This window comes from Muntiacus reevesi, chromosome X (assembly GCF_963930625.1).
Source record: "Muntiacus reevesi chromosome X, mMunRee1.1, whole genome shotgun sequence".
NCBI lineage: Eukaryota > Metazoa > Chordata > Mammalia > Artiodactyla > Cervidae > Muntiacus > Muntiacus reevesi.
In genome coordinates, this window is record NC_089271.1 from 65,669,441 (window position 1) to 65,697,386 (window position 27,946).

Genomic DNA, 27,946 nt, shown 5'->3' on the forward strand with positions numbered 1-27,946 from the left:
CAGGTACTGGGAAGAACAATAAAGAAAGGTTATATGTCTCAGACTATTTGAAATGATTCCATTAAATAGACTGAAAAAGATATTAAAATACATAAAATTGACTGAAAAATTCATACCACTGAATATTATGGCTAGCACTTCTCAAAACTGCCCAGGTCATCAAAAACAAACAAACAAAAAGCCTGAGAAAATGTCAGAGTCTAGAGGAGCCGAAGGAGACATGACAACTAAATGTAATGTAGTATGCTGGATAGGTTCCTAGGGCAGAAAAAAGACATTAGGTAAAAACTAAGGAAGTTAGAATAAACTATAAATAATATCAATATTGGTTCATTAATTTACACATGTATTGTATTTGTATAAGACGTTAATAATAGGAGAAACTGGATATGAGGCACATGGGGACTCTGTATTATATGCTCAGCTTTTCTGTAAACCAAAAACTATTCTTAAAAAATTAAGTTTATTAAAAGTGGGTTCTGTTTCTCAGGTTATTTGAAATGATTCCACTAATGAAAAAGATCTAATACTGAGGGCCTAGCTCACAGGCCTGGATCAAGGGCACTCCAGAGACTTCAGCCATCAGATGACAACAGGACAAGGAGTCCATAGTCCCATAATAATCCAGCTCAGAAAGCTGCAAATCCAGACACCCAAAACCCTTTCAGAGAACTTCAATGGGAACAGTTGATAATTAAAATCTATTTAACTTTCTTCACCCCAAACAACCCTACAGCTTGTAAACACATTGTAGGCAGCAACTTTCAAAACCAGTGAAATCCCTATTTGCATAAGTTAAACTAACAATTGGGAGGTGGGGTGGGGGACAAGCCATCCCTAGTGACCTGCATCCTCCATCAACTGCCAGCCCCTCCTAATGGAGAGAGGTGGGGAGTAAAGACAACCTGAGCCTATAGCAACTCCTAGCTCAGGCACTACAACATTGATCTTGTCTAACACCATTGCTTACATTAATGAAGCACGCAAACTCCAAGTCAGACTCTTGCCCTCCTCTTGCTTAAGGATTCTTTAAGCTCCAAGGACCATGGGTGCTATATTCGTCAGCTAAGTTATGAATGTTCAAAGATAGTTTCTTAATGGAAATACTGACTACAGGTAATTAGTAAAACACAAATTTCAAGGTGAAAACTTCTTGATTCCAAATATTCATTCTATATACACACACTTATTAAAGACTTATTATGAACCAGATACTGGGATGATGGAAAAAAATTAGCTTGAGAGAATAGTCTGAGCGGATGAAACAGTTTAGATGAACGTCAGATCAATAAATAGAAATGTGGATGACGCTAATAGAATCTCATTAAGCAGAAAACATTCTTGATTTAACATTCTTGTTTTAATTATCTAGGGTGAAACAGATCACCAGCCCAGGTTGGATGCATGAGACAAGTGCTCAGGCCTGGTGCACTGGGAAGACCCAGAGGGATCGGGTGGAGAGGGAGGTGGGAGGGGGGATCGGGATGGGGAATACGTGTAAAACCATGGCCGATTCATGTTAATGTATGACAAGACCCACTACAATATTGTAAAGTAATTAGTCTCCAACTAATAAAAATAAATGGAAAAAAAAAAAAATTAACATCGCATGCCCTCTAGTGGTCTTGTGGTTAAAATGCAAAGCTTATATAACCCACAGTTTGAAAGTGAAAGTGAAGTCGCTCAGTTATGTCCCACTCTTTGTGACCCCATGGACTGTAGCCTACAAGGCTCCTCCACCCATGGAATTTTCCAGGCAAGAGTGCTGGAGTGGGTTGCCATTTCCTTCTCCAGGGGATCTTCCCGACCCAGGCATCGAACCGGGCTCTCCCGTATTGCAAGCAGACCGTCTGAGCCACCAGGGAAGCTCCTGTTCAATATTTTGTAACTCTGACGTGCTGACTGCTCATTGGACTTTGTGAACACTCAAATCTCTGACTGCTGTGTAGAATCTCTTTTCTTTCTTTCTCTTTCTTTCTCTTCCTCCCTTCCTCTTCCCCTCCTCCCTCCCTCTTTCTAATTTCATAATACCTGTTACAATATTACCATTGATTCATTCAACAAATATCTATTGAGGTCCTACCTTGAGAAAGCACTAACTCATATTTCCAATGTAAATAACTTTATTATTTAATTTCCAAACATTTTGATATTTCATATGTCAACTGGTGTACCATGAGGGACACTCCCTGAAAAGGTTGGGAATCAGTATTTTCCACTCATGTCTCTCCACCCTCCCATTCCAACTTTCACACTCAATCACTCACTCAAAATTTTTTTGTTTGCTATTTGCCAGGTAGAGTTCTAGGCGGTGAAGCTATAGTAATGAACAAAAATAAATAAAAATCCCTACTCCCTATGAAGTTTATAGTCTAGTGGAAGGGGGTATAAGGCATGAAATAAATAATGAATAAATAAATATTTTGACAATCAATAGCTGAAGCTCCAATACTTTGGCCACGTAATGTGAAGAGCCAACTCGTTGGAAAAGACCCTAATGCTGGGAAAGACTGAAGGCAAAAGAAAGGGATGGCAGAAGATGAGATAGTTAGATAGCATCACTGACTCAATGGACATGAATTTGATCAAACTCCAAGAGACAGTGAAGGACGGGGAAGCCTGGTATGTTGCAGTCCATGGGGTCACAAAGAGTCGGACATGGCTTAGCAACTGAACAACAACAAAAATATGGAGGATGATAGAACAGGGAAAGGGCAATGGGAGGCTTTTTTGCAGTGCAAATTTAAAAAAAGTGGTCAGGGAAGGCCTGAGAAAGTGATATTTGAGCAAAGACTTGAAGGAGATGAAGGGGCATTAACTGGGAGAAGAATATTTCAGGTAGTGGGAACAGGAAGGGCAAAGGCCTAGAGGGGGGAACATATCTGCTATGTTCAAGGGAAATGAGGAGCCTGATGATTCCAACATGTTTGGTTTCAAAAACTGGAAGAGTAGGGCTGCCATATGAGTGGGGGTGGGGGCTAAGTCCAAAAGGAGTTAGCTTTTGGACATATATTAAGTCTGGGATATAAACCAGACACCCAACAATCAATCTACTCTCTACCATCTCCTACCTAGCTATCCATTTACCCACTAAGATTTCTACATGTCACAAATCCCTTGACATCTCTGTACGTCTTTTGGTGTGCCACTTGTCTCCTACTTAGGCAAGAAACTGGGTATTTTTGACACCTCCCTTCGCCTTACTCCCAACCCCAAGTTCTGTCAGTTATGCCTCTAAAATCACTCTCAAGAGGAGAATATAGGCAAAACACTCTCCGACATAAATCACAACAAGATTCTCTATGACCCACCTCCCAGAATATTGGGAATAAAAGCAAAAATAAACAAATGGGACCTAGTTAAACTTAAAAGCTTTTGCACAACAAAGGAAACTATAAGCAAGGGGAAAAGACAGCCTTCAGAATGGGAGAAAATAATAGCAAATGAAGAAACAGACAAAGGATTAATCTCAAAAATATACAAGCAACTCCTGCAGCTCAATTCCAGAAAAATAAATGACCCAATCAAAAAATGGGCCAAGGAACTAAACAGACATTTCTCCAAAGACATACAGATAGCTAACAAACACATGAAAAGATGCTCAACATCACTCATTATCAGAGAAATGCAAATCAAAACCACAATGAAGTACCATTACACGCCAGTCAGAATGGCTGCTATCCAAAAGTCTACAAGCAATAAATGCTGGAGAGGGTGTGGAGAAGAGGGAACCCTCTTACACTGTTGGTGGGAATGCAAACTAGTACAGCCGCTATGGAGAACAGTGTGGAGATTCCTTAAAAAACTGGAAATAGAACTGCCATATGACCCAGCAATCCCACTGCTGGGCATACACACAGAGGAAACCAGATCTGAAAGAGACACGTCTACCCCAATGTTCACTGCAGCACTGTTTATAATAGCCAGGACATGGAAGCAACCTAGATGCCCATCAGCAGACAAATGGATAAGAAAGCTGTGGTACTTACACACAATGGAATATTACTCAGCCTTTAAAAAGAATACATTTGAATCAATTCTAATGAGATGGATAAAACTGGAGCCCACTATACAGAGTGAAGTAAGCCAGAAAGATAAACACCAATACAGTATACTAACGCACATATATGCAATTTAGAAAGATGGTAACGATAACCCTATATGCAAGACAGAAAAAGAGACACAGATGTATAGAACAGACTTTTGGACTCTGTGGGAGAAGGCGAGGGTGGGATGATCTGAGAGAACAGCATTGAAACATGTATACTATCAAGTGTGAAACAGATTGCCAGTCGAGGTTGGATGCATGAGACAAGTGCTCGGGGCTGGTGCACTGGGATGACCCAGAGGGATGGGATGGGGAGGGAGGTGGGAGGGAGGTTCAGGATGGGGAACACATGTAAAACCATGGCTGATTCATGTGAATGTATGGCAAAAACCACTGCAATATTGTAAAGTAATTAGCCTCCAACTAATAAAAAAATAAATTAAAAAAATCTTCAAAAAAAAAATAAAATAACTCTCAGGTGCTCTCCTTCCTTTTCACATTCATTGTCACCTCCTGTGTTCATATTTTCAAGATCTCTTCCCTGGTTTCTGAGCATAGCAGTTTGATCTTCTTCTTTACTAGTGAGACTAGGTAGAGGGGTCCACTGGATCTGGGGTTAGAAGGTAGAGGTGGAGGCAAGGGGCAGGGTATAAGTAAGAGTGTTATTTACTCCCTGTTCTGGTACCTGGACCTGAAGACAAATGTCAGAATTACATTTAAGAGAGAATGCTGACACTGAGCTGGGAAAGCATACCTATAATAGGATTTGATCAAGGTCACCTTGGGTGTCCCCCCTCCTGCTCAATATTTCCTGATCAACACCCTTCCAGTGAATCAGACAAAAGACCAACTATGATGCTGCTGGAAAGCTAATATCTCTTTCATGATGAAACTGGTCTCTCAGTCTTAGGCTGCTGGGGCTAACTGCAGGGTACAAGCTAGACAAGTGCATTGGGGAGCAGCAAGACTGGATGAGAGATCACTGAGTAGGAAAGGCATGAAGTTCCAGGGGCTGCTGATGTGTGGAGGTATGTGGGTGGATGAGTGAATTCACTTCAAAGGTTTCCGGGTAAGAGTCCTTCAATTTCTGCATGGGCAGATAGGGCTGTGCCAAAAGAAAATCACACCTGAATGACCCAATTAGTGTAATTCATATACCACTCAATAGCAAACACTTTCTGGTGCTTAGTATAGGCCAAGTATTACTCTATGTACTTTACTAACATTTCATGTAATACAGCTGCTTTGTAAGGTAGTTACTTTTATATCTCCATTGTATAGGTGAGGAAATTAAGGAACAGAGTTTAAGTAAGTTGTTCAAGATTACACAGGAAGGTACAGTGTTGGGATTCAAACCCAAGCAGTGTGCCTTAGAGTCACTACTCTTAGCTCCTCTGTCATGCTGTATGGTGAAAGCTAACAGAATGTGCTCTTGGCTAGTCCATACTTGGTGATCAACATATTGACCAGACTCAGGGATGTCAGTGGTTCCAGCAACTAGTCAGGGCAAGAGTGGACTGAAAATAATTAATACCCTGAAGGGAAGAGGTCTGAATGGAAGGGTGCATGGATTACAAATGAATTCTGAGGAGGCTGGGGCAGAGAGTCAATTGTATTATGTATCCAAGGTAAGCTGTACTGCTGCTCTGCCAGGACCTGGGCAATCCATATGGCCTGGAAGATTGTCTGCTGGCAGTGGTATGGTGAAGGGGTAAATGTGGGGGAGGAGGATTTTTGATTGGCATTCTCCAAAACTAGTTATATGAACTGTAGGCTGTGGTCAGAGAGCAGGTGGCTATGGAACTTGTGTAAGTGGAATGCCTTTTAGATGCATGGGCAGTAGTGGTTGGTATAAACTGCATAATAGGGAAAGACGGTTCCACCAGGAAGGTGTTACAAATGTTGGAGAAGGAAAAATCTGCCCTGAAGTTCATTAGGATGATGTCCCAAGAAGCTGAAAGTTACCTTAGTCTGTTTGTTTCAACTGTAGGAGTCAGAACTATACCAAAGGTGAGATCAGATATGGAGTAATTAGAAGAACACTTTGACCAGGAGTTCTCAAACTGTGCTGTGCATCAGAATCACCACCTGCACTGCTTTAAAAAAGTTTTTCTTGGACTTTATCCCTAGAGGGTCTGATTCAGATATCTTCATTTTAGAATTAAGGTGCAAGTGGTCTACAGGCCACAGTATGAAACACATTTCATGAGATTATATTCAAGTTTGAATAGGCTATGTTGGTCTGTTGGAAGGATGCTCACAGGCACAGGCAACTCCTGATCCTAATAGAATGGGGCAGCTTAGATAATAAACTTCTGGACTGCCCCAGGATGGACCTGATCTTTATATTCTATACATGTACCTGCCGGTTCCCCAGGCAGTGACTGGGGTAAATGGCTATGACATTCTCAGGCTAGAATCTATTTCCACTGTCCCCTGATATTTTGAATTCTGCAACTGGGCATGTTTAGGGAAGGATCTACTTGGCCTGGTATGGGCTGGGTTTACAAGTCTACCCTGGCTACTCTGGGCTATAACAATTTGAGCTCATGATCACAAACTGCTTGTCCCTCTCAAAGAAAGTGTTTCCCTATCTTAAAGGTGGCCTTGATCACTAAGAGCTCTCCTTCTCACTTGGGGTAATTGACTTTGTTTAGGACCAACTCCCTGGAGATGTGGATGCAAGGGAAAGAGATCAAAAGAACCCAGGTCCTCCTATGGCAGGATAATACTCCCCACCCATCACCCCTCCTACCCATCACCCCCTCCCCACCCATACCCCTGTACATGAATGCTGAAGGCATTAGTCAACGGTATAGACTAGGGCCATTTTTGTGTTTGGGGACCAAATTCCTTTCTCTTAAAGAGAAAGGATACTGGGGAAGTAAAGAGGCAGAGGTAGTAGATGAATTGCTGCTTGTATAAAGGGGTTGCTGATGCCTTCAATCATTAAGAAAATTGTATCTTATCCTGCACTATGTAAACTCTGTCCAGAAATATCACTTTCACACTTTGGGGCTTGACTTGGGGATAGTGTTACTGTAATCATTCAACTATCACATAGCTCAGACATTCTGTGATGTCTCATTAAGTAAATTTATCAAAATATTGCCCAGGTAAATATTCTAGGAGGTGGTAGTGAAAGTGTAAGTCACTCAATCATGTCCAACTCTTTGTGACCTGAATTCTCCAGGCCAGAATACTGGAGTGGGTAGCCTTTCCATTCTCCAGGGGATCTTCCCAACCCAGGGATCGAACCCAGGTCTCCCACATTGCAGACAGATTCTTTTACCAGCTGAGCCACAAGGGAAGCCCCTTACTAATTAGGGATGGTCCCTCTGTCTCTTGATAATGAGGATTCTTACTTGCCTTATGGGTAGAAGTTGGACCTAGCAGTGGAAAGGTGGGTCAAACACTAGATTCTGTGTGATGTTTGGGAGGAGTAGGGGTTTAAGGAATGCTGGCAGTGAAACTCTGACAAAGCAAATGGCCTGAGTCTCAAAATCAGTAGTGAATAGTCTACTCTCAGCCAGGAGCAGCTTATAGGCAAAGGGGAAGTGGAAGTGCAGTGAGTGACAAACAATATCAGGGCTGACTTTAGCTCAACAGGCAGTGGGACCCACTGGATCAGTGACTTGCCTGAGCAGCTACCTAAGACACCCTGAGTATAACCCAGTCTGGATATAATGTGACTTTTATCAGATACTTACTATGCACCAGGCTCTCTGGTAGACTCTTTAATGCAATGATAAGATTTAAACTCCATCACCCTAAAAGGTATGTACTATTATTATCTCCAATTTACAACTCTGGACACTGAGGCAGAGAGAGGCTTTGCAGCTAGTAATCGATGGGAATGGAATTCCCTGTGCAACACTGAACCACTGTAATAGACTATCTTCCCTAGATCTCATCTGATCTGGGGTACTACGGAAAAGGTTTGTTTATTTTGTTTCATGATAGGTCTGTTTTGCCAGTGCCAGAATGGAATGGGTATAAAGAGGAAATAATAAGAACATGCGTTCCATGGCTGAAGGAGGAGTCTGCCTTGGTGCTGAGGCAATGTGGTTAACACTGAATCTAGGCCTCCATTTTCATGCAGTGATTCATTGGTTTGGAAAGGCTGCAGGTGGGGGTGGTGTCAGCAGAGGAGGTGGTTCTGCCTGCTTGGTTAATGAGATATAGTGCGCATAAAACACTTTGGAGAACTGGAACTGGAATGCAATCCACTGTGCATAAGGAACTAGAGCTCTTGAGAACAGAGCTCCAGTAGCTTTGACCCCAACCATCAGCTAAGAACTGAAGGTTTTGTTCTACATTCTTCTTGTCGAGTTTGCCAAGACACAAATGGCTCTACCATTCACTGTCCCCAGGTGGAAGTCCCAGAAACCAATGGCATTCTAGGGTAATAATCTCTCCTCTCCTAGAAGGGAAGCAGGCAGAGGAGGCCCAGCTGGCACAGATCCCATGTTGCCAAGTGAAAGGCTGAAATGCCATAGGATAGGATGGCAAATAAACAGAGTTGTGGGAGGAAGAAAGGGAGGTTGAGCTAGAGATAGATGTGGGTCTTAAATGGATTAGCAAAATGAGGTAAAGGAAAACAGTGGGAGCTATAATGCAGTCAAACTGAAAGAGGTGAGGATGAGGAAGAGCCTATCAAAATAGACAAAGAAGATGTGATCTCAGCAAATTCTGAAGGTTAGGAGTCACTGTCCTTTGTTGGGTTTTAATACCTCCTAGTAAACGGCAACCCACTCCAGTATTCTTGCCTAGAAAATCCCATGGATGGAGGAGCTTGGTGCAGGCTACTATCCATGGGGTCGCAAAGAGTCGGCCACGACTGAGTGACTTCCCCTTCCCTTTCCTTTCCTTTAGTATATGCTAACACGGAAAGAGTGAGTTCCATTTAATGGGATCTGGATGGGACAAGATGGCTTCCTAAGAGACTGACTACAAAAAGCAGAATCAGAGAATTCAAAGAGGCCTGTGAGCAAGTGATAGAAGTGGGCAAGAGTCATTTCACAAAAAAAGCAGAGACCTCAGGGCTGGCACTCATTAGTAGGCAACCCAAATACTTCTCTGTTATACCCTCCTTGACTCCTTTGCTCTGGCTTCAAAAGAGGTAGGTCTCCTCCTCCCAAAGCCACTCATACCATCCTCTCCTGCCTCCTCCAAGGCTTTGCTCCATTTCTTATCCTTCTCATATTTCCATTATTTCCCTTTCAGTCTATAAATGTTCTTAAAGCTCTTAGAACAAACCCAACAAGTCAGCCCTCAGCCGTTACTTTCCCTTGGCCACTGCCTTCCTCTTTCCTTCTCATTCGAACTTTGGGAAAGATTAATGTTCCTTTCTTATCCATGTCTTTAGTTCCTGCTCAGCCCTCAACACTTTGTATTCCCATCACTCTCCAGAAAGTTCTGTTACCAAGGTCATTAATGACTATATTAATTGCCAAATAGGGCTGACACTTTAGTTACTCTGGATTCTTGAGAGCTGTTTTCTTCTTTAAACTCTTCTGCTCCCTTGGGAATCTATGTGTGCATGCTTCAGTCACATCTGATTCTTTGCAACCCCATGGACTGTAGCCTGGTAGGCTCCTCTGTCCATGGGATTCTCCAGGCAAAGATACTGGAGTAGGTTGCCATTTCTTCCTCCAGGGGATCGTCTCAACCCAGGGATAGAACCCAAGTTTTTTATGTCTGCTGCTTTGGCAGGCAGCTTCTTTACACTAGCACCACCTGGGAAGCCCTAGGATTCATGGTCCCTTTCTATTTTGATTATCTGGCCAGCCCTGATTTCTGCTTTTCAGTTGAATTCACTGCAGCTTCTTCTTATACTTGCCTGCTACAAGTTGGTATTTCCTGGGGTTCTAGGCTCTATTTTCTTTTTCCCCTCATTCTCTGCTAGTTCCATAAGTAATCCAACCCATTTTCCTGGTTTGCAACATCATTCCATATACTAGCAACACATCTGCTTCTAGTTCCAAATTTCATTACATTTCTAAATCTGGGGATCCAAGTTTTTAAAAATTAATTAATTTATTTTAATTGGAGGCTAATTACTTTACAATATTGTAGTGGTTTTTGCCATACATTGACATGAATCAGCCACGTGTCCCCCATCCTGAACCCCCCTCCCTCCTCCCTCCCCATCCCATCCCTCAGGGTTGTCCCAGTGCACTGACTTTGAGTGCCCTGTTTCATGCATCGAACTTGGACTGCTGATCTGTTTTACATATGGTAATATACATGTTTCAATGCTATTCTCTCATATCCAATTTTCTTGGGCACCCACCTCTGCTGCATACCACCATCTACTCCTGTTTATTGAGGGGTTAAGTACCCAGGTTGAAGAATTAGGTTGTCTAGGTTTGACTCTCATTGCCCTGCCCTAGTTTAGGTTTTCATCATTTATCAGTGAGAGTATTGATATGCTATTCAGTCCCTCGACCTCTAGTCTATACCTCCTTCAATCCATCCTCTATAACACTGTCAGTTATTTTCCTAAAACACAAATCTAACCACATTACTTCCTAATATAATATTTCACTGCTCCCCACCCCATTTCCTATTGCAGAGTTTCTCAAAGTGTGTGCATCAAAATCACTCCTAGATTTTGAAAGTGCAGGCTCCAATGTCCCAGTTCAAACCTATCTGATCAAGAGAAATTTGATCTCTGAGAAATCTAAAAATCTGCATTTTCCAATTTTGATTCTGATATATGTGAAGCCCTTCATGAGCCATATCCTACTTTTCTACCTCACCTACTGTTATTATCCACTTTGCACTTTAACCCTCCAACAATGTGTGTGGTTCTCCCATCTGCCAAGAAATTTTATATTGCTGCTTCTGCAAAGGTGGTTGTGACCTTCTGCAAGGTCCTTCATCTCTGTCTCCCTAGCACACTCCTTTTTATCCTGACGTCGTCTTTATCCTGACCAGAACCTCCTTACTGAGAAACTTTATTTACTTCCCTTCTCTATAGCTGCTTCTCAACCAGTTTTTAATTATCACTCCTTCACTCAAGGAGCCTTTCTAGATACATTTCCTAATTGACCCATCCATAAAATTTTAATATCACAGATGTACTGTACACCTGTTTATGTACTGTGACCCTTTGGAAAACCATGAACTATGTAGCATCTAAGTTTTTTTTGCTGCCCCTACTCCCCTACAACCTGCCCCATCAAAAATCAAGGCTTTTTCCCTTGGGGGCAGTATCACCCCTGTTGGGAACACATACTGTGAAGCAGCAGACACTGTTAACCAAACCAGTCTTCTTGAAGTTTACCTTTGGTTTCTCTGATAAGTCTTTTCTGATTCTTCTCCTATCTCTCTGACCATTCCTTCTCAAGACTTGACTTTGTAGGCCTTTCTTCTCTTGCCTGCCTTGTAAACTGAATTCCACAAGGCTCAATATTTGAGTTTTCCCCCCTGCATTATTCTATACATGTTTTCCAGGTTATTTTGCCTAGTTTTAATTACCACCTATCATGCTAATGAAAAAGCATGAAAAGACCCTGATACCAGGAAAGATTGAAGGCAGGAGAAGGGGACAACAGAGGATGAGATGGTTGGATGGCATCACCAACTCAATGGACATGAGTTTGAGCAAACTCCGAGAGATGGTGAAGGACAGGGAAGCCTGATGTTCTGCAGTCCATAGGGTCACAAAGAGTTGGACATGACTGAGTGACTGAACAACAATGCTATTGACTCCTGACTCCTGAATTTTGCATCTTTAGTGAAGATGATTGTCCTGAGCTCCAACTTCTTGCTTGTCTAAGTACAGGTCACAAATTGGCAGCATTTAGCTTCACCTGGGAGTTTGTTATGAATGCAGATTCCCAGGGTTGTCCCCGCCCCTGCAAGATCTGAAGAAGCTGCATATTAATAAGATCCCTGAATATTTTGTATGCAGATTAAAGTTAAGACATCATAGGCTGGACCCCATTTCCGGCTTTCTAATAGACATCTTTAATTGGATGCTCCATAGGCACAGCAGTTCCCATTCCCTATTCTTCTTGGTTAAAGATAACACAATTACTCAGTCATCTATACAAGAAATATAAGTCTCTCTTTTCTTATCATTTGTATCAAACTGGTTATCATTCCTACCTAGTCTAGCTACTAAATGGCTGTTGAATTTATTGCCTCATCTATGCTCATCACCACAGCTTTCATCTCCTTTTGGAAAGATTGTTATCACAGTAAGGTCCTAACAGATTTCTCTAGCAATATTCCACACCCCACCCCAACCAATTTACCTACCAACTACTGCCAGAATCATATTCATAAAATGCAAATCTGATCATGTTACTCTTCCTGGCTAAAAATTCCTTCAGTGATTCTGTATTGTTTAAAACCAAGGTTCCTAACCAGGGATCCATACATGGGGTATAGGAGATCCTTAGACTTACTGAAACTATAAGAAAAATTTGTGTATGTACATTTTTCTAAGGAGAGTATTTTATAGCTTTTATCAGAGTTTTAGAGGGGTCCAAGACCAAAATAGGTCAAGAACTACTGACTTGAAGGATCAAGTCCAAGCTATCAGCTTGGCATACAATGACTCTTCATACTTCTCCCACCTTACCTCTAGCTACTTGCCTATAGGAGCCCTTGGTTTCAGCTTTACTTATGGACTTGGAAGTGCCCTCAGCTTTCACACCTCTGTGCCTCTGTACATGCTGTTCTTAGAATAACCCCAAGGTCACATACACAACTATTAAGGTTGCAGTCTGGATTTGCACCTAGGTCTTTCTTCAAAGTTCACAGCCATTCCACTTGACAGTGGCTTGATATTTTATATTGTGGCCTGTGCTGTGCTGTGCTTAGTTGCTCAGTCGTGTCCAACTCTTTGCAACCCCATGGACTGTAGCCCGCCAGGCTCCTCTGTCCATGGGAATTCTCCAGGCAAGAATACTGGAGTTGGTTGCCATGCCCTCCTCCAGGGGATCTTCACAACCCAGGGATTGAACCCAGGTCTCCCACATTGCAGGCAGATTCTTTCCCATCTGAGCCACCAGGGAAGCCCAAGAATACTGGAGTGAGTGGCCTATCCCTTCTCCAGGGGATCTTCCCAACCCAGGAATCGAAGCAGGGTCTCTGTATTGCAGGTGGATTCTTTACCAGCTGAGCTACCAGGGAAGACATATTGTGGCCTACTACACACAAATATTAATACATACAACATATACTAGAATAAGTTTCATGAAATCTACCTTGATATATTTAAAAAAAAAAAAGGTGGTTGCCACCCACTAAATTGATATTATATTCCTGTTACAAGTTACTACCCTTGGTCCTTGGGAAAAAAGCTATGACAAACCTAGATAGTGTATTAAAAGGCAGAGACATTACTTTCCCTACAAAGGTCCATATAGTCAAAGTTATGGTTTTTCCAGTAGTCAGGTGTAGATGTGAGAATTGGATCCATAAAGAAGGCTGGGTGCTGAAGAATTGATGCTTTTGAACTGTGGTTTTGAAGAAGACTCTTGAGTGTCCCTTGGACTGCAAGGAGATCAAACCGGTCAATCCTAAAGGAAATGAACCATGAATATTCATTGGAAGGACTGATGCTGAAGCTGAAACTCCAATAGTTTGGCCACCTGATGCAAAGAGCTGACTCATTGGAAAAGATCCTGATGCTGGGAAAGATTGAAGGCAGGAGAAGGGTACAACAAAGGATGAGATGGTTGGATGGCATCACCAACTCAATGGACATGAGTTTGAGCAGCTCTGGGAGATGGTGAAGGACAGGGAAACCTGGTGTGCTGCAGTCCATGGAGTTGCAAAGAGTTGGACACGACTGAGTGACTGAACAACAACCCTCAGTTGAAAAACACTGCACTAGCCCTTCACTGAGATTCAGGGAGTTCTCACTACTGAGAATTTATCATCTTAGCCCCAGCAGTACCAAGGTTTTGAGGCTTCCGAGGACTTCCTGGTGGCTCAGATGGTAAAGTGTCTATCAATGCGGGAGACCTGGGTTCAATCCCTGGGTCAGGAAGATTCTCTGGAGAAGAAAATGGCAACCCACTCCAGTACTCTTGCCTAGAAAATCCTATGGACAGAGGAGCCTGCTGCAGGCTCCTCTGTCCATGGGGTCGCAAAGAGTCACAAAGTCACAAGTCGAAAAGACATGACTGAGCGATTAAAAAAAAAAAAAAAGCATTACAAAAGTTTTCTTGAGGAAAGCATTTGCCAGTGAATTGACCACTTATGTCAGTCCCCATTCAGCCTACTCCTTTAAACACTAGCACCAATCCCCATGTAGCTAGCTGTCCAATCTTTGTGTCTCATGGATTGTCAAATATGTCAGCAAGCGATCCCATGCAAATCTAACAAAAAGTGAAATTACAAAGCTTATAAAAAATGCAGGCTATTGTGAAAACTGACATGAAACTGACAGCAAGGATCTGGTAGACTAGTTTACAACTGAAGAGGAGAAAAATAAATAAGGATAATGATCTTAAAAGTGGTTCAAAAGAGAGCAATTTAAATACCAAATGACTATGGAGACGCCCTCAGGGAAAACTGATGAAGCCCTTGAATATTTTGGCAAAATCAACCCTCTTAATGATCATCCTGCAAAAGTCTCACAGAAGTGAAACATAGCATCTTGAAATATCATGCAATTTTGTTAGAAAAATGAGGTCCTGAACAAAAACAATCAATCCTGGAATACATTCTTGGTTTGTTATAAGAATTACTTAGCATTCAATTTTTATTAAATGAAACAAAAGAAATATTTTAATAGTTTTTAGTTAGTCAGGTTAGCATACTAACCAAACCTTCCCCCTCCACTATTTACTCTAAAATTTTAGTCCCTCTTTTAAATATATCCACTAAATAGCTTTTTGTCTGGTACTGACTGCCCTCAAATAAGAACCTCCTGTATACCTCTGTGTTTCCTTATCACCTAGAATACAGCAGGAGCTTAATAAACAGTTGGTTAAACAAGGCAATGGCTTCCTCCTCTGCCTCTGGTCTCAGTTTCCTCAGACCCAATCAGCATACTGCTACCCTCTAAAATTCTTTGGTAAATCTCCACTGGCCCCAGAAAAAAGTCCAATTCCTCAACATGGTTTACAAAACCTTTATAATCTGGTTTTGCTTTATTTACTCTCACATTCTGACCCTGTTTAACAACTTGTAGTTCTCCAAATGCCCCATACTTTTCTGATGCCATGCTTTTATTACTCCCACTGTTTGGAATTCTCCATCCCCATCAGTGGGAAGGCAAACTCCTATGGCTAACTCTAGCATACATGGACCTCTATTAGCCTCTATTAAAACAGCTTCCCACTTTGTTTCAAGTAGTTTTTATCATAAAAAGCAATATAATCACATTAGGGTAAATATATGAAACAGAGAAAAGGTACATGTATATCTTTGTGTGTATACACACACACATACACACACACACACACACACACACAGTATCACCATCCTCACAAAGTCAGTGGTATCATTTTGTCGTATTACCTTCTACAAATTTTTTCATATGCAGATGGTGAATGTATGATGTTGAGACTACCTGCCCATTAAAAGCAAAGTCAACATTATAGGATGTGTATTTTTTCTTCTTATGCAGTCATCCTAACCACTAGTTTTATTAGTTATATAATATTCCACCAAGTATACATGCTGCAGTATATTACCTTAACCAACCCACCATTATTGAATATTTAGGTCTCCTTCCCCCCTCCCCTCTTTTTTTAATTATAAGTAAGAGGGGAAGGCAATGGCAACCCACTCCAGTATTCTTGCCTGGAAAATCCCATGGATGGAGGAGCCTGATAGGCTGCAGTCCGTGGGACCACTAAGAGTTGGACACGACTTCACTTTCACTTTCACTTTCATGCATTGGAGAAGGAAATGGCAACCCACCCCAGTGTTCTTGCCTGGAGAATCCCAGAGACGGGGGAGCCTGGTGGACTGCCGTCTATGGGGTCGCACAGAGTTGGACACGACTTAAGTGACTTAGCAGCATAAGTAAGAGAAATTACCATGTTCATATACACATCTTTTCCATATTTTGGATTGGTTTATTTCTTTAGAATAGATTACCAAGAGTAATAGATGTTATGAGTTAAGATCTTTCTCTTTTCAGGTCAAATTTGGTAGAAGTAAAATACATACACGCATATGTTGCTGCTGCTGCTGCTGCTAAGTTGCTTCAGTCGTGTCCAACTCTGTGTGACCCCATAGGTGGCTGCCCACCAGGCTCCTCCATCCCTGGGATTCTCTAGGTAAGAATACTGGAGTGTGTTGCCATTTCCTTCTCCAATTCATGAAAGTGAAAAGTGAAAGTGAAGTCGCTCAGTCGTGTCCGACTCTGAGCAACCCCATGGACTGTAGCCTACCAGGCTCCTCCGTCCATGGGATTTTTCCAGGCAAGAGTACTGGAGTGGGTTGCCATTTGCTTCTCCAATACATGTATATATAATGTTTCAATTTCTCTTCCTCTAATCATTAGTGATATTATTTTTTCATGTTTGTTTACTGTTTCCTCTTTTGTGAATTGTCTGTTCATGTCTTTTGCTCATTTATCTGAATATTAGTGTTTTAAAAAATTCAGTTAGAATAGTTAATAATTTTAGCCCTTTGTATTTGCTGTAAATATCAATATTCTTTGCCTATTTTTATTTTGGTAAAATTTTAGCTGCAAAAGTTAGAAAAAAATCTCATTATACAGAATTTGAAAACTAGAAAAACATATTAAAAAAAGCATCATTTAATTCTCCCACCCTAACATAACCACTATTATCATTTCCATTATTTTTTTTAAATATGCATGTGCTTTACAAAGTTGTAACAGCAGTGTGCATACATTTTTAAAACCTGTTTTTTTATTAACCCATAAGTATTTTTCTGAAATGCCCCCTTAGTCTTCATAATCACCATTTAAAATAATAGTATAATATTCCATGAAATGGATATACCATTTATTTATTGTTAGATATTCATGTTATTTCTAATTTTTTCAAATAAATAACAGGAAGATGCCCTGGAGAAGGGATAGGCTACCCAAGTATTCTTGGGTTTCCCTGGTGGCTCAGCTGGTAAAGAATCCACCTGCAATATGGGAGACCTGGGTTCGATCCCTGGGTTGGGAAGATCCCCTGGAGAAGGGAAAGGCTACCCACTCCAATATTCTGGCCTGGAGAATTCCATGGACTGTATTCCATGTAAAGATAAATATCTTTAGGTAAATAACTTTTTTTTCCATTATTTTGAATTATTTTCTTAGGAAATATTCTCGAGTAGATTACTAGATAAAAAGGGCATTAATGCATGCTGGCTACCAAACTGCTTTCTTAAGGGACTGATCAAATTCACAGTATTACTACCAAACTGAGTACCATTTTTAAAAATTCTGTTACAGATAGGCTTAAAAAGAGGCTACCTACTTATTTGCATTTCTTTGATTAGTAGTGATGAACATTGATCCATATTTTCCAGTTATACTTAAAACCCCTTTGTAAATTGTCTATTAATGTTCTTTCCCCATATATCTTCTTATACATCATACTGTATGAATGCAAATCTGAGAAAATGCAAATATGACACATTTTGTCATATTTATGTCAACTATGCCTTTTTGGTCTGCCTCTTAAGAAACCTGTATGCAGGTCAGGAAGCGACAGTTAGAACTGGACAAGGAACAACAGACTGGTTCCAAATAGGAAAAGGAGTACGTCAAGGCTGTATATTGTCACCCTGCTTATTTAACTTATATGCAGAGTACATCATGAGAAACGCTGGGCTGGAGGAAGCACAAGTTGGAATCAAGATTGCCGGGAGAAATATCAATAACCTGATATGCAGATGACACCACCCTTACGGCAGAAAGTGAAGAATAACTAAAGAGCCTCTTGATGAAAGTGAAAGAAGAGAGTGAAAAAGTTGGCTTAAGGCTCAACATTTAGAGAACTAAGATCATGGCATCTGGTCCCATCACTTCATGGCAGATAGATGGGGAAACAGTGGAAACAGTGGCTGACTTTATTTTTCTGGGCTCCAAAATCATTGTAGATGGTGATTGCAGCAATGAAATTAAAAGATGCTTACTCCTTGGAAGGAAAGTTATGACCAACCTAGATAGCATATTAAAAAGCAGAGACATTACTTTGCCAACAAACGTCCATCTAGTCAAGGCTATGGTTTTTCCAGTGGTCATGTATGGATGTGAGAGTTGGACTATAAAGAAAGCTGAACGCTGAAGAATTGATGCTTTTGAACTGTGGTGTTGGAGAAGACTCTTGAGAGTCCCTTGGACTGCAAGGAGATCCAACCAGTGCATCCCAAAGGAGATCAGTCCTGGGTGTTCATTGGAAGGACTGATGTTGAAGCTGAAACTCCAATACTTTGGCCACCTGATGCGGAGAGCTGACTCGTTTGAAAAAGACCCTGATTGTTGGGAGGGATTGGGGGCAGGAGGAGAAGGGGATGACAGAGGATGAGATGGTTGGATGGCAACATCAATTTGATGGACATGGGTTTGGGTGGACACTGGGAGTTGGTGATGGACAGGGAGGCCTGGTGTGCTGTGGTTCATGGGGTCGAAAAGAGTCAGACATGACTGAGCAACTGAACTGAACTGAACTGATGCCTTTCTAGTCTGTGTTTAGATTTTATTTTTAAAATGGCCATAAAAATTATTTTGGTTTTAAAGTTTCATACAAATATGTTGATCTTTTCCTTCATTTTTTTTTCTATTTCTTCCTAAGCTTAGAAAGCTATTCCCCTTAAGAAGCTTGATAAATATTCATTCATTCTAGTTTTTTTCCCCCTAATTTGGCTTTTTAATATTTAACTCTTCAATCTAGCTGCCACTTAGTTTACTACAGGAGATGAGGGTGTAAATGTTACAAGCTGTCACAACATCATTTACTGAACAACTCTTTCCAATCATTTGCAACACATCCTTTATAAAAGATTGAATTTTATATGAAACAGTCTCTTTGGGAAGTGTACTATAATATCATCTGTCTAATCTTATACCAGTGGTACCAGTGTTTTCATTATTCATGTTTTGTATGTTTAATAGCTAGTAACATTAGTCTCTCATTACTCTTCTTTTGCAGAATTCTCTTTGAAAATAACTCTTCTTTAGCTTTCAAATAAGATTACTTGCTATCTTACCTCTAAGAGACAAACTTCTTGAGGGCAGAATTGGTTTATTTCCTTAGAATAGATTGCTAAGAATAACAGTACTGTGTCAATAGGTACAAACATCTTCCCCACTCTTATTTCCAAAGTTTTCAAAAAGAGTGTGCCAATTTCACTGTAATTCTGCCAGCACTTGGATATTTTGAATTTTTTTTCAAATTTTGTGGAGAAAAATGTGGTTTGCTTTAATTTCTGTATCTCTGCTTATTAGTGGTGATAAAAATATGATTGACACTATGTAGGTGCTTAATCAATGCATGTTGAATGAATATATGGCATGTATGAATGTACATGCATTGGGGGATGAGGAGATTAAAACAAATACTGTGGTTATAAATGATAAATGCTGGCTAGATGTAAGTTTGTGGACTAAATGCCTATAATCCATTTGCAGAAAGGTTCTTGAGGGGCCAAGAAGCCCCTGGAATTTGGACCTGAATTGGAGCAAGCCCTAGAGACTCTTCACTGCAGATGTGCGTTTCCAAGTAGGATCAGTTGAAAGCTGTCTGAAACAGTTAAGATAATGGTGCATAGGTATGCCCATGCCTACATGCTGCCCAGAAGCCACCATAATTGGCTGGAGATAGAGTGTGCTTCCTTTGGCAGCAAAACAGTGATAAGAAGTGGCAGGTACCTGGGTGTTCCACTGCACACTGATCCAGGCCCCAGCAGGCCTGAAGCAGTGAATTTAAATATATAAGCTTCTCCAGTGCTACACACAGAAACTAGATCTGACTTGTAGGACTGGGCATTTCCCATGAAACCACACTACTTTTCTCCTCAACTTGCTAAGTATGAGAAGGCATAGAAGTCCTTGGTTCAGAGGTGCTTAGTTTTATCCCTTTGATCTATAGCTTGAAGGAGATAGGGTCATTTTTTCCATCTAGAGATCACTGTCTTGACTTTGAACCTTTTAACAGGGCAAAAACTAACAAAAAGCAGGTTATTTCTCTATGTTTTTAAGTGCATATAAAACTGATTACTAAACACTGCTTCTCTTTGCTCCATTGCCTCAGTAGTGGATTCTAGTAGTAAACTTACTCAAGAATTTCCTTGGTCATGAAATCTATTCATTTGATTAAAAGAATTCCATATTATTACCTTAACCTGCATATGCTGAAACTGTGCTCAAGGTTTTATTCTGAAAGATAAAGTGTTATCTCTAGACTCAAGAGCCCTGGAGTAGCAAGGTCATGGCAGATGGTATGAACAATTGGTATGTGAATGATGCATTGGCAGTTAACTACTACTGCTGCTTCATTTCACTCAAACAGCACATTGATAAGTTCAGTTTATCTTTCTCCTGTCCAGTGCAGGGGGGTAAATTAGGAGTTTGGGATTAACAGATATACATACTGAGAGGGTAATAGGCAGGAAGGCCAGGGGTCTCCAAACAGAGGAAATAGGCTGCAAGTGTCAGACATTTTTATCTCTCTTAAGTGGCAGGAGTAAACAAACTAGCAATATTTTTTCCCTTCTCTATACAAATTTAAAAGGAGGTTTCTCTTAAAATACAGTTGCCATGACACCTGGTTTCACCTGAAGCTAACTATTCTCAAACCTTGAGTTAACCAATCCATTTTTCTTATGAAAATGTTTGTCTTAAGCTGTTAATATGCTATGCATTTACCCCAGACTGTCTTCAATGGCCAAATGGCTCAGAACCTACTTGACAAACCATTATGTTATACTCAGATATTGTTCCCCTAATCTATGTAAACGAAACTATTTGTACGGTAATCTGCCCTTCTACAAGATTCAAGTCAATTGTTTTATGGCCTGGGATGAATCATCTGGTGCCAAGATTATCACAAAATGCAATTTATAGATGAGGGGCCTGGTGTCATTCTGAGTTTTAAGACATTCCTTTCTTTTCATTAACAGACTGCTAGTGACTATATAACATCCGGCTGAAGACTAGCAGGGGGGTACTCTTCCTGTCCCCTTCTGATGGCTATGTCAGAAGCTTTCTCTATCTCCTTTATACTTTAATAAAACTTTATTAAACAAAAGTTCTGAGCGATCCAGCCTTGTCTCTGGTCCCAGATTGAATTCGTCTCCTCCAGAGGCCAAGAATCCTGGTGTCTTATCGTTCAGCAACAAACTTTCAATACTATATATAGACTAGGTAAACAAGAAGGATCTACTGTATAGCACAGGAAAGTATACTCAGTATCTTGTATTAACCTATAATGGAAAAGAATCTGGAAAGTGTAACTGAATCACTTTGCTGTACACTTGAAATTAACACAACATTGTAAATTAACTACACTTCAATAAAAATAAATAAAATCCTTCTCCTCCAACATGTACTACAGACATCTTAAGTGACGTGCCAAATGCTAAATAATACTCAGAAGTCCTTGTTAGACACAGAGTACAACTGTTTGAAATGTTAAATTCCAAAAGGACCTTTCCTGTAACTCCAAGTAGCACCCAATAGTTGTTTCATAAGCCCTTTCTCCTTAGAAAAAAATCTAGTTCCAGCTGCCACTTTGCTTAGAGACAGCAGCATAAATCTCCTTTTTGATTCTTCAGCCATTTGTTTTAAATCTATTCTCGTCCATTCTTAACCTATTCAAAAATCTGCTTGCTGTTCCTTTCTAGAACTAGCTCTATAATTCACCTCTTCCAAGACTTCCATGATTAATTGCTCCTTATTACTGAATACAGCTCATACACATATTCAATTGGTACCAAAATTGATGTTGCTCCCTAATTATTCTAGTTTTATGAATGTTTTTAGAGTTCCTTGGAGATAGGGCAATTTCTAGAAAGTTTAGAAGGAATTTAGGGATTGTCTAGATAAGTAGATTTATATCCTTTGTTCTTCCCATTTTCCTGATGAAGACACTAAGACTGAAAGAGACTAATCTATCCAAGTCAGTCAGCCAAGTTTGTAGAGAAACTAGGCATAAAGGCCAGGTATCCTGACTTTCAGTAGTACACTTTCCACTATATTATGTCATCTTTTTATTTTACTTGTATCTCTTCAGAATACCTAGCTAAGTGCCACACACACACATACACACACATCTCTCAATAAATGCCAATACAATAAACATAAGAGTTTACATAAATGAAAAGCTGATTCAAAGAAAGAGGCAGAAAGCAGAAAGGTCATTATCTTACTTCTTTGCATGATGCCACCCTCCAGACCAGTTGATTGCTACTTTGCACATTCCATCAATTAGGCACTGGGCAGCTGTGATTGTAGCCCCTCCTACAGCTGCTGCATAGTCGAATATTCCTTCGGTGGCTGGGCAGTCATAACCTTCAGGCAAACATCAGAAGAGCTCGTTAAAAGATAAACTGGAAAAAGAGGGGTGTGATATTATGATTTATAGTAAGGAATATACAGTTAACCCTTGAACAACATGGGGTTGAACAATGCAGGCCCACTTATAGTTGGATTTGTTTTTTCAATAGAAAATACTACAGTACTACACCATCACTGGTAGGTTGAATCCCTGGATGCAGAACAGCAGATATGGAGGGCCAACTATAAGTTATACTAAGATTTTCAACTGTGCAGAGGGTGGTTACCCCTAATCCATGGGTGGTTTAAGGGTCAACTGCATAATTGGTCTTATTCCCAGTTTCTGGCACAGAACTCCTAAAATTCTTGGAATTCCTAAATGATGAGTCAGAGATGTATCTTGGTTATATTAACGAGGTGACTTGTGGATCACAACTAAGGATGGGAGTTGGTTGCCAGCAGAACCAGGCATACGAGGGGAACTATCAGTTCTACCTCCTGATCTCCTGTGTGAGGGAAGAGAAACTGGAGATTGAGTTTGTAAGAATTAATAAACAGAAACTTCAATTAAACAGTCAGGAGACCAGAAGGGGGAGCTCTCACACTCTGACACAATAACCAAGTTTAACAAGAAAGACTTCTTCCCTGGGAAGGATTCAAGTCAATGAAAAGCCAGGGACTCTCTTTAATTTTTTTTTTTTTGTTACTATAGCCCTCCCAGCTTCCTTTCCTTCTCTATAAGTGTGTTCTTCCCTAGCCATGCAAGAAATTGCACATGGCTTGCTATGGTTGCAGACCCCAAATTGCAATTCTCTGCTGATCCCAACAAACCCATGTTTGATGGAGAAATATCTGGCAGTCTATTTGTTTAGGTCAACAAGTTCAATCAACAATTGGCCAATGACTTTAATCAATCATGCCAATGTAATGAAGCCTCCATAAAAACCCCAAAGAAGAGGGTTTGGAGAGTTTCTGGGTTGGTGAACACATAGAGATTTGGGAAGAGTGGCATGCTTGGAAAGGGCATGGAAACTCTGTGCCCCTTTCCCATACCTTGACTTTCTGTGTCTCTTCCATCTGGCTGTTCCTGAGTTATATCCTTTTTTCATTAACTAGTAATCTAGTGACTATATGAGTTTCCTAGGTTCTATGAGCTGCTCTAGAAAATTAATTAAATCCAAGTGGGGGGAGATCATGGGAATTTCTGATTTACAGTTGGTTACAAGTAGAGTTAATAACTTGGACTTATGCTTGGCATCTTGAGTTGGTGAGGTTGTTAGAATCTCCAATTTGCAGCCTGTCACTCAGAGCACAGGTAGAAACTTGGGTTTGCAATTGGTATCTGCTGTGGAGTGAAGTCTTGTGGGTGCTCTCGGTCGCTACGCCTGACCCTGGGCGAGGGGTAGCTCTTCACGGCCAAGCTTCTGCACAGTCCGTTGCAGCCGGTGCGCTTCCGCGTGGTTCATCGCAGCCAGAAGCGGCGGCTGAGAGGAGCTTCCCCACATCCGAGGGCAGGGGAGGTGGCCAAGAAGAGCTACCACACGCCCAAGGGCAGGGGCGGTGGCCGAGAGGAGCAACCCTACCTCTAAGGAGCGGCTGCTGTGGGGAGCAGGAGGGCTGAGAGGAGCTACTCCACGTTCAAGGTCAGGAGAGGCAGCCGTGAGAAGATACCCTTTGTCCAAGGTAAGGAGCAGCAGCTGCGCTTTGTTGGAGCAGCTGTGAGGAGATACCCCATTTCCGAGGTAAGAGAAACCCAAGTAAGACAGTAGGTGTTGCGAGAGGGCATCAGAGGGCAGACACACTAAAACCATAATCACAGAAAACTAGCCAATCTGATCACAGGATCACAGTCGTGTCTAACTCAATGAAACTAAGCCATAATGCTGTGTGGGGCCACCCAAGACGGTTGGGTCATGGTGGAGAGGTCTGACAGAATGTGGTCCACTGGAGAAGGGAATGGCAAACCACTTCAGTGTTCTTGCCTTGAGAACACCATGAACAGTATGAAAAGGCAAAATGATGGGATACTGAAAGAGGAACTCCCCAGGTCGGTAGGTGCCCAATATGCTACTGGAGATCAGTGGAGAAATAACTCCAGAAAGAAAGAAGGGATGGAGCCAAAGCAAAAACAACACCCAGTTGTGGATGGGACTGGTGATAGAAGCAAGGTCTGATGCTGTAAAGAGCACTATTGCATAGGAACCTGGAATGTTAGGTCCACGAATCAAGGCAAATTGGAAGTGGTCAAACAGGAGATGGCAAGAGTGAATGTCGACATTCTAGGAATCAGCGAACTAAAATGGTCTGGAATGGGTGAATTTAACTCAGATGCCTATTATATCTACTACTGTGGACAGGAATCCCTTAGAAGAAATGGAGTAGCCATCATGGTCAACAAGAGAGTCCGAAATGCAGTACTTGGGTGCAATCTCAAAAACGACAGAATGATCTCTGTTTGTTTCAAAGGCAAACCACTCAATATCACGGTAATCCAAGCCTATGCCCCAACCAGTAACACTGAAGAAGCTGAAGTTGAATGGTTCTATGAAGACCTACAAGACCTTTTAGAACTAACACCCAAAAAAGATGTCCTTTTCATTATAGGAGACTGGAATGCAAAAGTAGGAAGTCAAGAAACACCTGGAGTAACAGGTAAATTTGGCCTTGGAGTACGGAATGAAGCAGGGCAAAGGCTAATAGAGTTTTGCCAAGAGAACGCACTGGTCATAGCAAACACCCTCTTCCAACAACACAAGAGAAGACTCGACACATGGATATCACCAGATGGTCAACACCGAAATCAGATTGATTATATTCTTTGCAGCCAAAGATGGAGATGCTCTATACAGTCAGCAAAAACAAGACTGGGAGCTGACTGTGGCTCAGATCAGGAACTCCTTATTGCCAAATTCAGACTTAAATTGAAGAAAGTAGGGAAAACCACTAGACCATTCAGGTATGACCTAAATCAAACCCCTTACAACTATACAGTGGAAGTGAGAAATAGATTTAAGGGACTAGACCTGATAGACAGAGAGCCTGATGAACTATGGATGGAGGTTCGTGACATTGTACAGGAGACAGGGATCAAGACCATCCCCAAGGAAAAGAAATGCAAAAAGGCAAAATGGTTGTCTGAGGAGGCATTATAAATGGCTGTGAAAAGAAGAGGAACAAAAAGCAAAGGAGAAAAGGAAAGATATTCCCATTTGAATGCACAGTTCCAAAGAATAGCCAGGAGAGATAAGAAAGCCTTCCTCAGTGATCAATGCAAAGAAATAGAGGAAAACAACAGAATGGGAAAGACAGAGATCTCTTAACAAAATTAGAGATACCAAGGGAACATTTCATGCAAAGATGGGTTCAATAAAGGACAGAAATGATATGGACCTAACAGAAGCAGAAGATATTAAGAAGAGGTGGCAAGAATACACAGAAGAGCTGTACAAAAAAGATCTTCATGACCCAGATAATCACAATGGTGTGATCACTGACCTAGAGCCAGACAGTCTGGAATGTGAAGTGAAGTGGGCCTTAGAAAGCATCACTATGAACAAAGCTAGTGGAGGTGATGGAATTCCAGTTGAGCTATTTCAAATCCTGAAAGATGATGCTGTGAAAGTGCTGCACTCAATATGCCAGCAAATTTGGAAAACTCAGCAGTGGTCAAAGGACTGGAAAAGGTCAGTTTTCATTCCAATCCCTAAGAAAGGCAATGCCAAAGAATGCTCAAACTACTGCACAATTGCACTCATCTCACACGCTAGTAAAGTAATGCTTAAAATTCTCCAACCCAGGCTTCAGCATATGTGAACTGAGAACTTCCAGATGTTCAAGCTGGTTTTAGAAAAGGCAGAGGAACCAGAGATCAAATTGCCAATATCTGCTGGATCATCGAAAAAGCAACAGAGTTCCAGAAAAACATCTATTTTTGCTTTATTGACTATGCCAAAGCCTTCGACTATGTGGATCACAATAAACTGTGGAAAAATTTGAAAGAGATGGGAATATCAGACCACCAGACCTGCCTCTTGAGGAACCTATATGCAGGTCAGGAAGCAACAGTTAGAACAGGACATGGGACAACAGACTGGTTCCAAATAGGAAAAGGAGTACGTCAAGGCTGTACACTGTCACCCTGCTTATTTAACTTATATGCAGAGTACATCATGAGAAACGCTGGGCTGGAAGAAGCACAAGCTGGAATCAAGATTGCCAGGAGAAATATCAATAACCTCAGATATGCAGATGACACCATCCTTATGGCAGAGTGTGAAGAGGAACTAAGAAGCCTCTTGATGAAAGTGAAAGAGGAGAGTGAAAAAGCTGGCTTAAAGCTTAACATTGAGAAAACTAAGATCATGGCATCTGGTCCCATCACCTCATGGGAAATAGATGGGGAGACAGTGGAAACAGTGTCAGACTTTATTTTTCTGGGCTCCTAAATCACTGCAGATGGTGATAGCAGCCATGAAATTAAAAGACGCTTACTCCTTGGAAGGAAAGTTATGACCAACCTAGATAGCATATTAAAAAGCAGAGACATTACTTTGCCAACAAAGGTCCATCTGGTCAAGGCTATGATTTTTCCAGTGGTCATGTATGGATGTGAGAGTTGGACTGTGAAGAAAGCTGAGTGCTGAAAAATTGATATTTTTGAACTGTGGTGTTGGAGAAGACTCTTGAGAGTCCCTTGGACTGCAAGGAGATCCAACCAGTGCATCCTAAATGAGATCAGTCCTGGGTATTCATTGGACGGTCTGATGCTGGAAGCTGAAACTCCAGTACTTTGGCCACCTCATGCAAAGAGTTGACTCATTGGAAAAGACCCTGATGCTGGGAGGGATTGGGGGCAGGAGGAGAAGGGGACGACAGAGGATGAGATGGCTGGATGGCATCACCAACTCGATGGGCATGAGCTTGAGTAAATTCTGGGAGTTGGTGATGGACAAGGGGGGCCTGGCGTGCTGTGATTCATGGGGTCGCAAAGAGTTGGACATGACTGAGCGACGGAACTGCACTGAACTGAAGTCTTGTGGGACTGAGCACTTCACTTGTGGAATCTAATGCTATCTCCAGGTAGATAGTGTCACAACTGAGTTGAATTGGAGGACTCCAAGTTGGTGTCCTGAGCATTGTTTGGTGGTGTGGAGGCAAATTCTTTCCTCCACACATTGGAATTGGGTCCGGCAACCTATTAGAAAGACTAGGTTGAGGTACAACAACAACATATCCTACCAAAAAGCTACTGTGGTAACATCAGCTCCAAATGAGAGATAAATGTCTTCAATGTGTTAGAGCCAGAAAGGCTAAACTCTCAAGATTAACTAGTCACATCTTATAGATGAGGAAACTGAAGACTGAGAGGTGATATGTCATATCAGTGATGACAGAGCCAGGTATGGCACCCTCTGGTGTCTTAAGCTCCCACCTCCACCTTGCACACATACCTGTAGTCC

The 27,946-nt window shown here is 41.3% G+C and overlaps 2 protein-coding genes across 4 annotated transcripts in view; one reads left to right on the forward strand and one right to left on the reverse strand.

Moving 5' to 3' along the window:
- The window catches only part of PIN4 (peptidylprolyl cis/trans isomerase, NIMA-interacting 4), a 1,195,450-nt gene that overhangs the window by 357,749 nt on the left and 809,755 nt on the right, over nt 1-27,946 (forward strand). The window lies entirely within an intron of this gene.
- The window catches only part of HDAC8 (histone deacetylase 8), a 250,811-nt gene that overhangs the window by 217,035 nt on the left and 5,830 nt on the right, over nt 1-27,946 (reverse strand). For both annotated transcript variants that reach the window (XM_065915296.1, XM_065915297.1), the window contains one exon: nt 22,361-22,502. In XM_065915296.1, the coding sequence (XP_065771368.1) occupies nt 22,361-22,502 (142 nt within the window). The remainder of the gene's footprint in view (nt 1-22,360; nt 22,503-27,946) is intronic.